Here is a 17182-nt window from a genome sequence, read left to right as displayed (position 1 = left end):
CAGGTTTTAGTTATGGATTTCACATATTTTGATTATAGCACAGTAGCACAAAATCAATACATCACTTTTTATTGTGATGCAAAACTTCTACCAAACAGAATGTCAGAATTATTTCTGTAAGAAGAACCACTATATGAGATGTTGAGAAACTGACTGTAATGGTTTTGATGCACAAAACTAATGTGAGAGCTATATAACAACACATGAATGCAAGTGCATTCTTGATTTAAGAAAATTCTCAAAATTGTATCCATGTCCAATATGTACTGTAAAACCTTATCACAGAATTTAGATTTCTGGTTGAAATAGTTCATACATTTTCACTCTAAAATAAAAGCAGCAATGCAGATTAATCCTGAAAACAAGTATTCTTTGTTTAAACTTGTGCCCATTGCAGTGCATGATAGAATCATTCACTGCAAATGGGCACAAGTTAAAGCGACAAACCAATAATTTCCCAAACTAACTGTTGAGCATTAGAATCATGCAAGCAAAAACAGGTACGTTTTTAATTGATAAACTAAAGTACAAACATACAGGTGGGCCCTACAGGCATGTGATAGAAAATAATAATAGTAAGTCCAATGCAGACAAGTTGTTTTTGTACTAGCCTTTGCATTTGCTGAATAATGAAAGAAAACGAGGCGTCACAGCTGTATGCAAAATGCCACCATCATCAAAAATCATTGAACCTGTACTGTATTATTGATCATGAACCAATGGCAATGCAGGATTTGTTTTGGGGAGGAGCTGTACTGACTCTGTTGAGTAGATGTTGGTATGGAAATGATGCTGAAAGCCAACATGCAGCACCTCTGCCGTACTGAAAGTGTTGTGGTTTGAGAAGGGACTGCTGCTCCAACATCACAACCACTCAGCGTGACCGGTCAGAAAGGTAAATAAAACTTTTGACTTATATTCTTTGCATTTCTATTCTGTCAAGTGCAAGATGGTTTTGAGTCATATCAGAAGTTTTTCAACGCTTTTTACCTGTTAGAGCGAAACTTGAGTGATTGAGTGATCTCTTTTCAAATTAATTGCAATGACTTACATACAAAATAGTTGCATATACAACCACTTTTATGTTTTGCAAAAACCTATTGTATAGTCGTAATCAAAGAAGAAACAAATGCATTATGAATGGGAGAAATATGCATCACACACATAATGCCCAGCTAATCCCAGTGTTGACAGAGCATGAGGATCTTTCTGGATGTCTGTTGTGTCAGTGCTGGTGAGCATGTGACTTTGGATGTGCAGTGAGCTAAATCAAAAGCTTTAATACCACTTTGGATGACAGCCAAGAGATTTTACTAACTCCTCTCTCTCTGTCTCTCAAATAAATAAATTTATATATTATTAGAAAATAGAAAGACAGAGCAATGTTATTCCAATATTATCAGCTTTAATAAAACCAAATGTTCAGGTTATTTTCCCTCAGCCTCCACATGTCACTTATTAATACATGCTGGTGTGTTTTTGCAGGGTACAGATCTCCAGTAATGGCTGGTCAGCAGAAGCTTGTCTCACTGTGGGTTTGGCTGTTGCTTATGGCAGCGCTGTGCCCAGGTGCACAGTACGTGTACAGCAAGCGTGGAGGCGGCTTCAAAGGTCGAGGAAAAGGTGGTGGCAAAGAGCCTCCCTCCCAGAGTGGAGGCCTCCCCAAGCAGGGCCTGAAGTGGGCAGGGGCAGCGGCGGCCGGTGTGCTGGGAGGCACAGGCACCGGATACGGGCTGGGGTTCCTTGGTCGGCCTAAGCATGGTTCTGGGCATCATCACAGCCATAAGACTGCCACCTCTGAGCAAGATCAACGGCTTTACTACAGCGAAGGCCAAGGATATCGTAATCAGTCTCTGTGGAGAGCCTTTGTTAACACAGCTGCCCCTGCTCCCACAACTAACATCTTCCTTGCATTTGGACATGTGGTGTCATTCCTTATAGCAGCCTGGATAAGAGACATTTAATTCAACCTCTGATTATTGGGATGAATCATCAAATCAGATCAAATTAAAGCTCCTTTGAATAAATGATCCTTCCTGTCAGTTATTGTTTAATATGGGATCATTATGTTTGTCATATTAACTTTATATGATTATGGAGCTATAGCTACCATTTAGGACACTGAGGTTATGTCTGTAGTCATTTTGAGACTGCAGGGGTTTTCAGGGAAGTGTACATTCTGCAATTAAAAACAGACATATGGTGGTTATTTTACCTAGCTTCTTCCAGGATTGACGTATTGAAATCTGAAAACTTTCAGGGCAACAAAAAATAGACTGCTTTGGAACTTTGGCTGGGTATCAAAATGCATGCCCATACAACACTTTACTGTAGGAAATACAAACATGTTTTGACTACAGAATACAATCAGTGATTGATTATTTTCATTAACTAATTTATCTGCCAATTATTTTCTCAATAATAATTTGGTCTATCAAACATTCAAAAAGAGTTTTTCTGATGTCATCAAATGTCTTATTTTGTCGAAGCAATGGTCCAAAACCCCAAAACAATCAATTTACCTACTATTACCATAAAATATGGATGTTCCATTTTTTTAAATGTCATTTTTACTTGAAAAATTATTTTAAACTATTTTGTTTTTAATTAATTAAACTTGTCAGTGGATCAGCTTATAATTGGAGCAGATTTTGACCTTTTTTCATTCAACAAAATATATCAAACTGCTAAAGAAAACTAAAAAGTCTTGCCTAAGAAATGCTGTCTGATCCAGAAACTGCTGATATACAGCATTTAGAACAAATGATCCATAAAGCAGAATAACAAAAACTTGCCATGAAAATGATGGGTGAGAGATGAACTGCAAGTAACTACAAATTAAGGAGGTTTATTCTATACTTTTAATGTTATTGTGTATAATGTAAATATTTAATAACTTTAAAGATCAAATTTGAGAATATGTGAGTGTTTTGTTACATACTTTATTTTACACACACACATTAATGACAAACCATAGTAAATCATATTAGTCTTATTATTTGATGAGTAAAGTGTTTACAATTGTCAAATCTAAAGAATCCATACAGACATCTGTACTCCCAGTGTGAGTGCAGTGATGCAGTTACAGAATATCCAATCCTAAAGGGAAATAAGTGCACTTTACAGATATTCTACAGCCCAGACAATATGAAAATGTCAAATAGTTTTTATCAAATCAACTGAAATCGTTTTGCCAGAATCAACAAAAACTGGTAACTGTGGTAACTGCTAGGTGGAGTATGAAAACCAATTAACTGGGAGATTAAAAGAATAAAAGACATGTGAAGCAGAACTAGTTATTTAAGACCAAAATAAAGACTCATCAGAATAAAAGGGTGCATATATGACCACTTCCAGTAATACTGTGTAATTATATTTTGCAAGTATTTGGACAGCACCACATGTGACTCTTCATTTTGATAGTACATATAAGTTACTACACACTTAATATTGTGTGTGTGAACTTTACAAAGTACAGACTTTCCTGGACACTCTCAACAGACTGAAATGCACATTTTTTCTTTTAACTGGACATTTACTTGGAATGGCATTATTAACAGCCTGCAAACTTAACTTATGTAGCATTTCTTTGAAACACAGCTACAATGTGCTTGACAAAACCTAAAGGTAAAGAAATAGGTTGATAAAAACTGGAATAGCTTAAGAATCACATACACTAAGAAATGAAGGACAAATACATTCACTAAACACAACTGTCAAAAAAGGGAGACAAATTTTCAAGGCTGTTACTGGAGAGAGAAACATGACTAGAGTCCAGGAAAGGCAAACAGGGGTATTTACAGACCCAGCAACATCTGACCTATGACTATCCCACTGTGCCACAGGAAGATGACGAGAGGAAGATGCAGAGATGTACTGACCAGCTCAGGCCTGGAAAGTCTGGAGAGTTTGAATGTCTGTGGAGACTTGGAGTATGTCTGGAAACATGAGCATTAAGCCAAGGTTGGCATGAGCTGGAAAAGCTCCTTAGACAGCAATATCATGTACAATGTGACGGAGAGGCAACACCCTCTGTGGCTTCCACTGTTTCCAGGCAATTTTAAGCCAATGCCAGTGCCTCCAGTTGGCCTGTTTAATTTTGTCCGACTGCAGACATGGGTAGGTGAATTGCTGTGGACATTCCCTGTTCAAAACTCCCAGGTCCATCGAATCCCAGCTCTCACCAAACCAGTACCGCACAGTAAAAGCATCAGGCGCCAACAAATGCAGTTACTGTTCTAAACAGCTGCAGGCAAAGTAGCAACACCACTAATGGCATCATGCTGCACATCAAAAGACACGTATGGACTGATACCTCCTTTCTGTCAAGCGCTATTAGAAGCAGGCTAGGATTTTACAGGCAGCTGAACAGCAGACAAACAATGTGTGAGTACCATGTACCTGAGAGAAAGTTGGCCTATTCTTAATGAGATGATGTGACATTTCGATTTCTATCACACAAGTATTTAACTGTTTATTGTGTGATTTAATAAAACATTTCTCCATGGGAAAATTCTCAGCACTGCAGAAAGTATTTACACAAATTTGGAGGCCAAAGGAAAGATTGACTTAATAATGATTTACAAGGAATCCTTTAGGGTGCAATCACCTTGTATGATGTAAACACCACTAAGGACAAGTACTTATACCAAAAAGTGCACATGGCCAGTTGTACGACTTTTTAATGTCTCTGTCTTGGTGATTACACAACAACACAGAGCCAAGCATTAAATGTTTATTCCTCCCAATGGATTTCTCCCCACATTATTATTATCACCACAGAGCCATTTCCATGTTGAGAAAACCACTAGGAAACTACATTGTAGAATTATCCCTAATTTTGCTCCCACTGCCAAATTAATTTACAGTACTTAGCAGTGGTGCTCATTTCTAGCCTATTTTCAAAACCAATTACACATCGACAATTTGGTCTTGTATACTACTGTTTAGTGTTTTCACATTTAATAGTGGGATCCTGACTATTTAACCAATAAATATGTCAGCTTAATTGGCCAGTACTGGTGCAAGGATGAAAGGATGATCTGTACACATATAAAACTCTTATTACGCTCCTATTTTATACAGTAGCAGATACACTGTCATAATAAATTGTCACAAAAACTAAGGTTAAGTGCCCTGAATCTGTTTTCTATGCATTTGGTGCTCAAAGTGCAAAATAAGAGAGATGCAAAATGAATCCTTAAAAAACAGAAAGAATAACTGCAGTGTGTACAACAAAACAGTAAGATTTTTATATTAAAATGCCTCCTAAAATGCACTCCTTTAGTTGATATATAGACATTAAAATTTTGTTACCTTTTCCTAGTTCTCTGCAGTTATACTAGATGGCTGACTAAATATGACTCAAAGAGCTTGTAAGTATAAAACAAGGGTTTGTGATGCGGAGATAATATACATCAGCAGGCTGTTGACATGCAGGAATAATTGAGGGAGTAGAAACCCATCTGGGGTATGGTGAAAGGCAGGCTTATTGTTCTCACTGGAGCAGGAGTATGCTGGACAGCAGCATGAAGGTGGAAGTGAGAAGCTGAATCACAGGGGGCGGAGCTGAATTCATGGGGCTGTTGTTGATGGGATTCATTTGTCGCTCCGCTTTTCGTTCCTCCAGAAAACGCTCTGAATAAACCATGTACTGCTCAACACAGCGCCGGGCCTTCAGTTGCTCAATTAGTGCTGGGTATCCAATCTCTTCAATGCTGACGGTGTCATCATCCTCCTCATTGCCTCCACTCTTTGGAGAGGGGGAGCTGTTGCCCTGATCTTTCAGAAGGTCGGTCCTGTTCATACAACGGTCCATGAAGTTATCATAAGACTCTGCCCGTGGTGGTGGTTTGTAGACATAGTCACGGCCATAGTCTTTTTCATCTGTGGAGTGGGTGCCATAACGGCGGTACATGTAGTTGTTGTAGTAGTACTCTTCTTCAGGGTTGCGGAAACTGAAATGGGGCCGAGGGAAGCGCCCTAGTCCATATCCAACAGCCATTCCAGCCACGGCGCCAACACCTGCTGCCACCAGGGCTTTTTTGGCAAAACCTGTAGACTTGGGCTGGTATCCCATACTCTGCACGGAACGGGAGAAAGGAGACCCTCCCATCCCATAACCACCATATCCATAACCTCCTCCACCAAAGCGGGGACTGAGGATCTTATTATTTGGGTTCCAGTTGGGGTAACCACCAATCGCTCCACCGGGGTAACCCCCTGGATTTCCACCGGGCAGACCCCAACCCTGTCCTGTATTGCCCCCTCTGACAGGGTAACCACCTGCTGCTGGATACTGGTACCCACCTCCACCACCAGGGTACTGGTTAGGATATCCTCCCTGGTTGGTACCAGCTCTGCCTGGATACTGATTGGGATAGCCGCCTGCAGCTGGGTAGCCTCCTGCAGCTGGGTACTGGTTAGGATAACCTCCCTGGTTGGTACCAGCTCTGCCTGGATACTGATTGGGATAGCCGCCTGCAGCTGGGTATTGGTTAGGATATCCTCCCTGGTTGGTACCAGCTCTTCCAGGATATTGGTTGGGATAGCCACCTGCAGCTGGATACTGGTTAGGATACCCTCCAGCTGCTGGGTATCCGCCTGCAGCTGGATAGCCACCTGCGGGGTTCTGGTTTGGATAACCGCCAGGATTGGCTCTACCAGGATTCTGGTTGGGGTAACTACCAGCTCCCGGATAACTTGCTGGGTTTTGTTTGGGATATCCTCCTGAATTGGTGCCTGTTCCAGGATAAGGGTAACTTCCACCAGAAGGGTATGGATTGGTGTTGCGATTGGGACTCTGTGGCTGTCGTGGGTAGCTCGCTGGCTGTGAGGAAGATGGTTTTGATTGTGTCCCACCCCTGTTGCTGGAGGATGAGGTTTTCTTGCTGGAAAATCCACCACCTCTTTTGGCCCATGTCGATTCAGTGTGCAAGAGAGATATAATAAGAAGGGACACAAGAGCCACCTCACACAACCTCCCCATCATGGCCCTACGAATAAAAGTGTTTCACGGTAATTAACATTAACAAAAACAATACAACATTAGAAAAACAAACATTGCTTTCCATGTTCTTTCTCCAGAATGTTCTGTAGCATGACCTGCAGAACAGCCTAGAGTTACGTGTCCATTTAATAATGATCAACATGAACAAAAATGGATTATTATATACCCATCTATATTTTTCCTGAGTATCCTAATCAAGTTTCATATCCAGGCGCAGTACGCACATCTTTATTCTCTCGTCATAAGGTTAATATATAGAGAAATAAATAAATAAAATCGACCAACCATCCACATCCACGATGAAACACCTGTTTTATCATAACAGTACAGTCATTACATCATTATCATCCTGCCTATTCGCTATAGCCTACTATTGACGCTAAATAAGCATTATAACGGACCTGCGTGGCCCTTTGTTTTTTCGTCGAGTCTACTAAAAGAGACCGATATAACATCATCAGTAACTATTGGATAATTTGATTTGCGGTCATATCTTACCGTGAATTGAGGGTATGTCTGTGTAATTCGTCTCTAATTCAGTAACAGCGCGCTGTTATGCTCTAGCTCCTTCTCCTCTCTCTCTCTCTCTCTCTCTCTCTCTCTCTCTCTCTCTCTCGCTCTCTCCTCTTTCCCATCAGTCTGGGCTGTAGCTCGGGGTGGGTCTGTCTAAATGCGGTGCGCTCGTTTTGATGCACAGCAACTATTCTAGGGGTGGAGAAAGCCCGTGTTTTTAAATCACCATGGAGCCAAAAAAAACACCAATACGGACTTTTATACAACTTATCTACTTAGTCCTCAGGGGGTTATGGTGAAGGATATCCCAGACCAAGGCTGCAACCAACAATTATTTTCATTATCAGTGAAAATAGTCAGTTGGTTGCTCAGTTTATAGTTAAAATGTCTATTTCTGACCAACAGGCACAAATCGAAAGATTAGTTTATTATCATAGAAAACAATCGGAAACGAACTGACACTGGTGAGATTTTGGCATTTTTTATTTAAAAAAAATAAAAATACTTAAACAAATAGTTATCAAAACTAACTGCAAATTAATAAATTAAATGTTTCAAGTCTAGAAAACTGGTTGGGTTCTGGGTGCCTGCTGAAATTATGAAGCTGCCATGTAGGCAGCTGCCATGTTATCTGTTGGGGGTCAAGAGGCCTAATCACAAGTTTTCCCCCTGATGTCCCCCCACGAGGCGAGTGTATAGTATTGAAGGCAGGCCTATATGGCGCTAATGATCGCTCGGTCCGTCCGTTACTCCCCTGTTTTTAGAACGAGCGCACACCAGAGGCCTGCGCAGTTCCATGGAACTCAGTTTTTCTCAGCATGTCTGGGATCAGCGGGTCTGTTGTGTCCGCGGGAGGCTCTGTCATTGGATGGTGTCGATTTGCCGTGACGTCAAGCGTGTAAACGCTGAAGAACCCGTATGTACTCGAAGCTCTCTGTCCGGTACACGGTGAAAACATGTCGGGAAGGAGAGGGCTCAGCGGAGGAACTGCGTTTATGAAAGGCACAGCCGAGACCTAAACAGCACGGTGAACAGCCGGGACGGACGGTGGCGTTTTATGAGAGGTTAGAGCAACTGCCTGGGTCTGCGTTGCTATTTCACAGAAGCGAGCCAGTCGGTATCGAATGGACGGATAGAGACAGAGAACCGGGGCTTGACACGAAGAAGTAGCCTAACAGGCAGGCGGCCGAGCCGGGGGAGAGAGGAGAAACAGCGTGTGCGGGCTCAGATCACGACGGAGCCGCTCCTAACCGGGGGATGTTATCTGTACTGTCTTATGGCAGACTGGTAGCCAGGGCTGTCCTGGGCGGACTCTCTCAGACGGACAGTCGGGACTACAGCCTGATTACCGCCAGTTATGGCTTTGGTAAAGACTTTCGTAAGGGGATCCTGAAGAAAGGGATGTGCTATGGGGATGACGCCTGCTTCATAGCGCGACACAGGACCGCCGATGTGCTAGGTAAGCTCTCCGGCGTTTAAAACACTGTTATTGGCTTGCGGAGGCGTGATAGACACCCTCTATGCACGGGTGACCTTCAGTGAGCTAGCCTGCACGTGTGTCGACCCCTCGGATGAAAACATAACAGCCCCCACCCCCGGCAAAAACAGAGCCATAACTTCCCCCCTTCTTTTGCAGCCTCAAGTCCTGTTAAGTAACTCGAAGCAGGGTATATGCTTACATTAGATCAGCCTGTGCATTACACCTCTAATCATGCCATTTAATGTATTAACTCTGATTATGAGGTGGTTTTGAGGTGAAACAGCAAATGACCTTTCACCTAGATGAGCTCCAACAGCAGAATACGCAGCGGCAACGCAAGATATTAAACACATTTAATCAGGAGATGTAGATATTCATTGTTAAAGGTGGACTGGGCTGATAAAGACCCATTTACTACAATGTCTTGCAAAGGTCAGAATGGTTGAGCATGGAGGCAGCCATATTGCTAATACCGTCGGTAGCCTCCTAGCTTAGCTGAGTGCAATTGCTTTGTCCTCAGATGACACGAGGGTAACGGCGAAATGCTCGACTTAACACATGGCTCGTTGACAATTAAAATAAAGTGTTTTATGGTTTTTCACGCAGTGTGCCTTGTCCTAAATGTTTGGGTCGGTCATATGAGGTAAAAATAGTCAGCTCTGAAGAACAAAATCTCCATGAGGGCTTCACATGTCACACATGGCATGCTGAAATTTCGTGGTGGTGAAATCTGTAGTAAACTATCAAGACAGCTTTTTTTAAACTTGGCTTTCGGCTTAGGTAACAGTAATGGCTGATGGTCTTTTCCTCAGCACTGCAAAGAGGGATTTCAGGGGATTCCCAATGCATATCATGTATTTTCACATTATTATTTTGGGGAACTCTCCCTTAAAAGAGACTGATACTAATGTGTGTCAGATTTATATTCCTCACAGGGCATGGAAACACCATTTAGTAATATTGATGCTCTCACACAATATTTTATTCTTTCTGTATTAGTGTTATTATTCTTTCTGTAAAGTATTTTCTCCTACTTCTCCAACTTTCCACAAATCCCCATTCATTTTTGTTTTGAACATTGGATGGTGCAGAGCTACATCACAATTAAAGGACTGTTTGCTCTCACCACCTTCTCTATGTCTCTTGAGCTTGATGTAATGCACTTATCAGATCTCCTGTAAAGTCATCCTGCTGCATTCTGACCTGTTAGCTAGCTAGTTGGATCAATCTCTATTACATTTATTTTGTGCCAATTCAATCTGTCATCTGTCATAATCTTATAAACATTAAAAAGTATTATCGTCTGCGACAGCTGTGGTGTATGTGTGTATGTGGCTTGGCACCAGTATTTTCAGTCTGGAACTGTGAAACAGATAACTGCAGAGCAAGTGTTTCAAGGGATTGCTCAAACAGGGGTGATTAATAATTTAACCATGCACCTTATAGGATGCCTTTCAGTTTTATTTGACTTCAGAATAAAGTCCTTCAGTAGTAAGCATTTATGAGGAGGCCACCTCTCCTGTATTGCTTGTCTGCATAGCCAGTTAAAAAAGAAGTTAATCTTCTCATACAGTTAAGCTGCACCTCATAGTGTGTTTACTTAAACTGATACCTTTTAGAATTTGTACAGAGAGTAGAGTTAATGTACTGTTACACCACCACTAATGATGGTGAGGTGAGGAGTACAGACTCAGGAGAGGAAATATTAGTAGCAGCAGCAGTGTTTACCTGCTGTAAAGTGCAAAGTGCAATACAAATGCACCAAAGCAATAATAATATTAAAATTTGTATTCTTATTTTTATCCTTCAGGTGTAGCAGATGGCGTAGGTGGTTGGCGCGATTATGGTGTTGACCCATCTCAGTTCTCTGCCACCTTAATGAGAACCTGTGAGCGACTGGTGAAAGAGGGACGCTTCACTCCCAGTTATCCAGTGGGCATCCTGACCTCTGGCTACTACGAGCTCCTACAGAACAAAGTTCCCCTGCTAGGTGAGTACAAACAGACGACACATTATGGTACACACACGGTCTTCAGTGGAGTGAGTCATGCTTCCCATGTGAGGAGCCATACTCTGAGAAATAAATAACACAGCTGCAGGATGAGTCAGTCTCAGTGTAGCTGCTTTGCTCAGAGAGATGCATAATGTGATACTATAAGCCAAGACAGAACTTGTGTTCTTTTTAAATTGCATGTCAAGATTTCTTTGTCTAACCTGACAGAAAAGTACATAAACGAGAAAGAAATATGCAAAGAAGACAGATAATCATAGTACAAATAATAATGCCATGGGGTTCTGTGTTTTTTGTGTTTTTTTTAAACATACGTTTGGGCCCAGAACTGCTGCTCCACCAAGTACACTATTTTGTGTAGTAGTCACACATATATTAACACACAGGCTGCTGGTTATCATTAAGCATCCTATTGAATGATGTAATACCCATGAGGTAACTAACTAACTTGATCAGAGTGTATTTTGTTATACCGCCACTTGAAAGTTGAGACTCTGTGACCTTGTGGGGCTCAACAATTTTCCTTTTACACAAGGTGAACAATTTGCCTCATACCACTGGCCTCCAAAAGGTCAGGAATCCATCTGTAACTGACACTGTAGGAGAGCTGGATCGGTTTTAAAAGAGTGGCCATGGCAAACATGTGACCAAGGTCACATTTTCTCTGTGACTCGGTATCCCTGACCCACAGCCAGCTTGGACACTAAATGTTAACCTCCTCCCCTTGTCACTATGTTTGTCAGATGGTCTACTTTTATTTTGGGGAGCAGTAACGAGGTCTGTGTTTGACCTTCCGTGCTCAAGGTTACTTGGATGAATGCTGTAGTCACTGGGGATCTGGGACAAGCAAAGAATACAATCTGTGTGTTTGTTTTTTTTCTCTGCTTTGATGAGAGAACACTTGTGTATTGCATAATAATCTCACCCACCCACTATGGAGGCATCAGATTTAAAAGGATTGTGCACACAAAGGCGGTGATGCACTGGTTGGGCAGCATTCTATCTCTTAAAAGTGAAGCTAAAGACACCAGCCTCTGCTTCTTTTTTTTTCTTATCTGTTCAAAATGGAAATATTTACATTTTCCTTGTGGTGCTTCAGTATCCTCAATTTGACATCTGTTTCTTTTTCCACTACCCTCTATATACACCCATAACATTATTGCTGTTTTGTTCTCCTCTGTTTTGTAGGGAGCAGCACAGCCTGCATCGTGGTTCTGGATCGGCGGAGTCACCGGCTACACACGTGTAACCTTGGTGACTCGGGCTTCCTGGTGGTTCGGGGAGGGGAGGTGGTTCATCGCTCGGATGAGCAGCAGCATTATTTTAACACGCCCTTCCAGCTGTCCATCGCTCCTCCAGGCGCCGAAGGGGTGGTGCTCAGTGACAGGTCAGTAGCTCAGTGTTGGATATTCCTTTGCAAGTCGTTTGTGAAGACAATTTGAAAAATAAAAATAGAAAAGTTTTATTGTTGAAACATTGGAACGTGGTGATACTGGCAACTCTACAGCAAAGTACAAGTTAAATTCCTCTTTTCAAGCTTCCATTGTATTTCTGAGTTACAACTGTACCTTGTCCAGCTTTGAACCTCTGCATTTGCCTGAGTGTGCATGCCATTTTGCAAAGCAAATGATTAAATAAGAGTGTGCTCACTTTCGTGTTCACTCACGAGCAATTGAGTTATAGTAGATTTATTAAAACTTTATTAAAACGTGTCATCCTCTCATGTGGGTGGCTAATGTAGCTGGGGAAGGATTTTTCAGACAGTGTTTGAAGAAAAAACGAGGCCTGAGATGCTTTGTGTGACACTCCACAGTGTGTGCAGGTTTGCACAGGTGTGCTGGCCAAATCAGGCTACTTGATCATCTTCTCCTATATTGCCCACATGGAAAATGTCATCATATCCTGCTCCAGTTTGTTGTTTTTGTTTCAATTTCAGTGATTTTTAACAGTAAACAGACCACCATCTTTGTCATCACAACCTTATAAAATACTACATTCATCATTATGTGCACGAGAATGTAAGAATATTACGAAAAGAAGTTGGTAGAATCTATAGAATTACTTATAAATTACAAAACGATTTGTATGCTTTTCACATAACGCTTGTTTCTGTAAGAACGTCATGGTGCTTTAAGAATACCAACAGTTAATGTCATCCTCTGCACCAAGTAATGTGATTCTGCAGCTTCAAACAGTCCCGTTCAGTCTTTTACAACTTGGTCTGTAATAGACATGAGATCATGTTGCTGTAGTGATGGTGTATTCACACACTGAAATGGAAAAAACAAACGCAGAAGTAAGTTTATGTCCTCTCCCTGTTATCCATTTGCCTCTTTTAAAGAATCTTTGAAATGTTGCATACATGCAGACTTATCAGGCTGCCCACATAGGTGTCACAGTTTGATTCTGACAATGGCAGCCTAATTAACAAGGGATAAACCTTTTGTAATCCATTTGGAGCAGACTCAAGGCCTTATTTTTGAATTCTTTTTTTCCCCCGCTGGTTTTATCTTGTTCTTCTTGTGTGTGATATAGTCTAAGATTTAGCTGTTCAGCACGTTTCCTATTTTTTGGCTCTGTGGCATGTCACCTTAAAATAAAAACCCTCCACACCAAGCAGGAACATAATGTTATAGGCACCCAGGAAATAAAACTTGAGTCTCTGGTTAGGCGCCAGCAAGCAAGAGGACTTCTCTGCATCTGGCAAGGACATACAGGGTCCAGCTGCTTCCAAGTCAGCTGTCAGATTAAACACCCACCTGATTTGGCAGAGCAACTTGTGACCTGCTTAATTCCATACTGGAAACTGTTGACAGGAGCTCAGGTGCCACATGCTCCTGTTTCACTTGTGACTGATCTTGCCGTGTCCCCCTTTTCCCTCTAGTCCCGAAGCAGCTGACAGCTCCTCCTTCGACGTGCAACTTGGTGACATCATTCTGACGGCGACCGACGGCCTCTTTGACAACATGCCAGACTACATGATTCTCCAGGAGCTCAAGAAACTCAAGGTGTTGCTCCTGAATATACTGTCACACATACCGTTCCTAGTTATACATCATACAAATGTGCAAAGAAATTTCACTTCTTTCACTTTTTAATGCTTTTTATGTTTACTTGATTCAGACTACAAACTACGACAGCATCCTGCAGACTGCACAAAGCATTGCAAAACAAGCTCACGACCTTGCCTACGACCCCAACTATATGTCTCCTTTTGCACAGTTTGCCTGTGACAATGGCCTGAATGTAAGAGGTAAGTGTCTCTTTTCCATTTAAAACACTACACTTAATACAGTATGTTTTTTTTTTTTTTAGATCAAAACAGGCAACTATGAGAAAATGGATTCTTAATTAATTTTCTGCCGCTGCTTCACATTTCATATTTTAAGTGGCTGTATTATTGTAAATGTCATCGTAGACAGTATAATTGTTGTATTTGTTTGTAAGAATTGTCTGACATTTTTTAATTTTGAAATTATTATGAAACTAGTATATTTACTGTCAATCATCTATGGACATAAAAGACACCAGTTTTTTTGGCCTCATTCACAGCTTTAGTTTGACCTCCTTTCTCTGAACCAAAGCTGAGTAAAAAATGTTGTAATGGTCCCTAGCACACAGTGGTAATGCAACAAACTCTTGTCTTTTCCTTTCCCTGCAGGAGGGAAGCCAGATGATATCACGGTGCTGCTGTCCATTGTGGCTGAATATACAGACTAAAAGTGTGTGGGTGTGTGTGCGTGTGTTTCTCTGGGACTGATCCTTCCTTCCCATCTGCCCGAGTCTTCCACCTGCAGCCCTCCCAAAAACGCACACAGCACGCACTCCTTGCTGCAGGGGCCGACCTCCACCCGTGTGACATTTTGTTTTCTTCCTCTGTTTAGTTTTGGTGCTTGTGTGGATGAGGGGTAGCAGGCAGCTAGGACATTTTCATGTTGATCATGATGCAGGAGGAGCCGAGCACAGTGGGTCAAGGGATGCCTTTCAGGCTCTCATGTCTCCTTGTGTGGCATCAACACTTTTTAGGTGTTGTGACAGAGACAGTCTACAACAGTATGGGTTAACTAAGGGTTTTAAAATTTGGTAGCCCTTGTGTATAAAAAAAATTATATGAGGAGTAAGCCATGGTTTTGGATTGTTAGAGTAGTGATAGAATTGACTAATCTGTCTCTTGTTCCAGGTATTAATCTGTTCCATGTTGTTAACGTCTTTGATCAAAGTATATAGATGGACTGAGGAAGCTGATGCTGGGAGTGGATGGGTGTTATTCGAGAGTGAAGTTAAGACTTGGGTTTGGCAATGTTCAACTGTGGAAAAGCTAACTAGTAGTTTGCCCAGATAAATCTGTAAAGAAAAACCATAACACTTGTCAGAGCTCACACATGAAGGTTAATTAATTTTTGTCATTTGGCTGAGGGATCTGATGTGCACACATCCAGATAAGTTGTAAATATTTCTGCGTTTTCAGGGCTACGTTCTGGCCTTTCTCTTGTCTTTGCTTTGTTTGTTAAAGCAAAGAGATATTTGGTTACTGTTGTGGAGGATGTACACATGCATTCATAAATATATTTTTAATGTATAGATGTTAATCTTGAAGTGAGCTTTATCAATCCCACACTTCCACTCGCTGAAATGAACAAGATTTTTTTTTTTTTTTGCTGAGATCGATTGCTGCAGTTGTGTGGTAGGAAGGATGTGAAGTGTGTGTGTGTGTGTGTGTGTGTGTGTGTGTGTGTGTGTGTGTGTGTGTGTGTGTGTGTGGAGTATAGATGTGGGAGGTTGTTGTGTGGTGTATTCAATGTTAATATTTGTTATCTCACAAAGCTAAAGCTAGCATCTGGGAATGCTTACAATTGCAATGATAGGTCAGGCACAGATTTAAATTGTTTTTTTTTTTAACATTATTTAGTTTTAAAAGTAAGCGTTTGAAGTGTCTGCTGACATAAGTATGAGTGATGAATGACAAAAAGATCCAGCTATCTTAAAAAAGAATCAGATGAGTTGTGTGTGTGTGAGTGAGTGTCAGATTTGTTTTTATTTCTCAGTACCTTACTTCCCTTTACATTTGTTTGCTGCTTCTCTTTTGTAATTCAGATGTCTGTATATGACTTGACATGATTGTAATGAGTGTAAGTGTAAGTGTGTTTGTGTGCTGGATTTCATCCACTTACATTAATCAAAGACATCGATAATACTGTTCTGTTCGTGATAGTCTGTCCCTCCCTCTAACAGCTCACCCAAGTGGTCTGGACAGTGTCTTTACAGTTTAAAAGCAGGTGCACCAAAGACACATTTTCTTTGTGTATGTCATTATGCTTTGTTGTTACAAACATCATACAGCAATACTGTAAATTCCATGTGCTCTGAGTCTAGTGTGATGGCAAGAAGTGTGGAAGGAAATGTTCAAAGAGACATTAAAATGTCTTTTCTATGCCTAAAATTATTTCAGAACAAAGGTTGTATAATAGTCTTGGTTTTAAATTATATGTGACAGGTTCTGTAACAGAATATTAGACAGGTTTACCAAACCAAAGAAGGAAAGCCATATATCAATACATGACTGGTGGAGACCAATATTGTCACTGTGTTGTTCTTTTAACTGTCAGTTGTACCATTGATGCCATAGCTGAATCCTCTGGTCCTGCTTGTGTCTTTCATTAGAAAGCAGGATTCTACAAACAATTCATGTGTGATGGCTCAGCAGTGCAACAACAAATGACCACATTTTACATCAAAATAAATTTGACTGGTGTTTCTTCTTCATACACATATTTGAATGTTATCTGTCCTACTGTCTGCACTGTGGTTTCTGTCTTAGCTTTTGGCACCATCTCACAAAGTTCATTTCACATAGTTTGTAATCTCTTCCTGTCTTTAGGTACAAAGGTGTACAAAGGTTCTGAACTTGTATTTACTTCAAAGATAGCCCTATATTTTACAAAGAGATGTAACCCATATGCAGAAAGAGGGGGGGTGAGATGGGTAATGGTGCTGTGAACTTAAAGTATGAGGGTGAGCACGGTTTCAGCCTTAACAAATAGCTAGACCTGTAATCAAGAGGCCTTTCCTGTCATTGCAAGCTTGTCTCGTCTCTGTCACGTTGCCCAGTGTTTGATGTAAATGAAGTCTGCCCCATTCTTTATCTCCTGTAAAGCCGTTTCTCAAAGGT

The 17182-nt window shown here is 41.1% G+C and overlaps 2 protein-coding genes across 2 annotated transcripts; one reads left to right on the top strand and one right to left on the bottom strand.

The window, feature by feature from the left end:
- Positions 1-5349: 5349 nt before the first annotated feature.
- Positions 5350-7642, bottom strand: prnpb (prion protein b). The gene is made up of 2 exons (XM_018671236.2): positions 7508-7642; positions 5350-6995 (listed from the first exon to the last, which is right to left on the bottom strand). Exon 2 carries the CDS (start codon positions 6989-6991, stop codon positions 5498-5500), a length of 1494 nt encoding a protein of 497 aa, XP_018526752.1. The 5' UTR covers positions 6992-6995; positions 7508-7642; the 3' UTR covers positions 5350-5497.
- A 698-nt stretch (positions 7643-8340) lies between these two features.
- LOC108879829 (protein phosphatase PTC7 homolog) lies at positions 8341-16778 on the top strand. The gene is made up of 6 exons (XM_018671229.2): positions 8341-8981; positions 10813-10992; positions 12202-12400; positions 13898-14021; positions 14137-14266; positions 14675-16778. Exons 1-6 carry the CDS (start codon positions 8780-8782, stop codon positions 14731-14733), a joined length of 894 nt encoding a protein of 297 aa, XP_018526745.1. The 5' UTR covers positions 8341-8779; the 3' UTR covers positions 14734-16778.
- The last annotated feature ends 404 nt before the right edge of the window (positions 16779-17182 follow it).

The sequence above is a fragment of the Lates calcarifer genome, linkage group LG9, assembly GCF_001640805.2.
Source record: "Lates calcarifer isolate ASB-BC8 linkage group LG9, TLL_Latcal_v3, whole genome shotgun sequence".
NCBI lineage: Eukaryota > Metazoa > Chordata > Actinopteri > Centropomidae > Lates > Lates calcarifer.
Note: the sequence above shows the minus strand (reverse complement) of the source record. Positions and strands in the feature narration are given on the sequence as shown.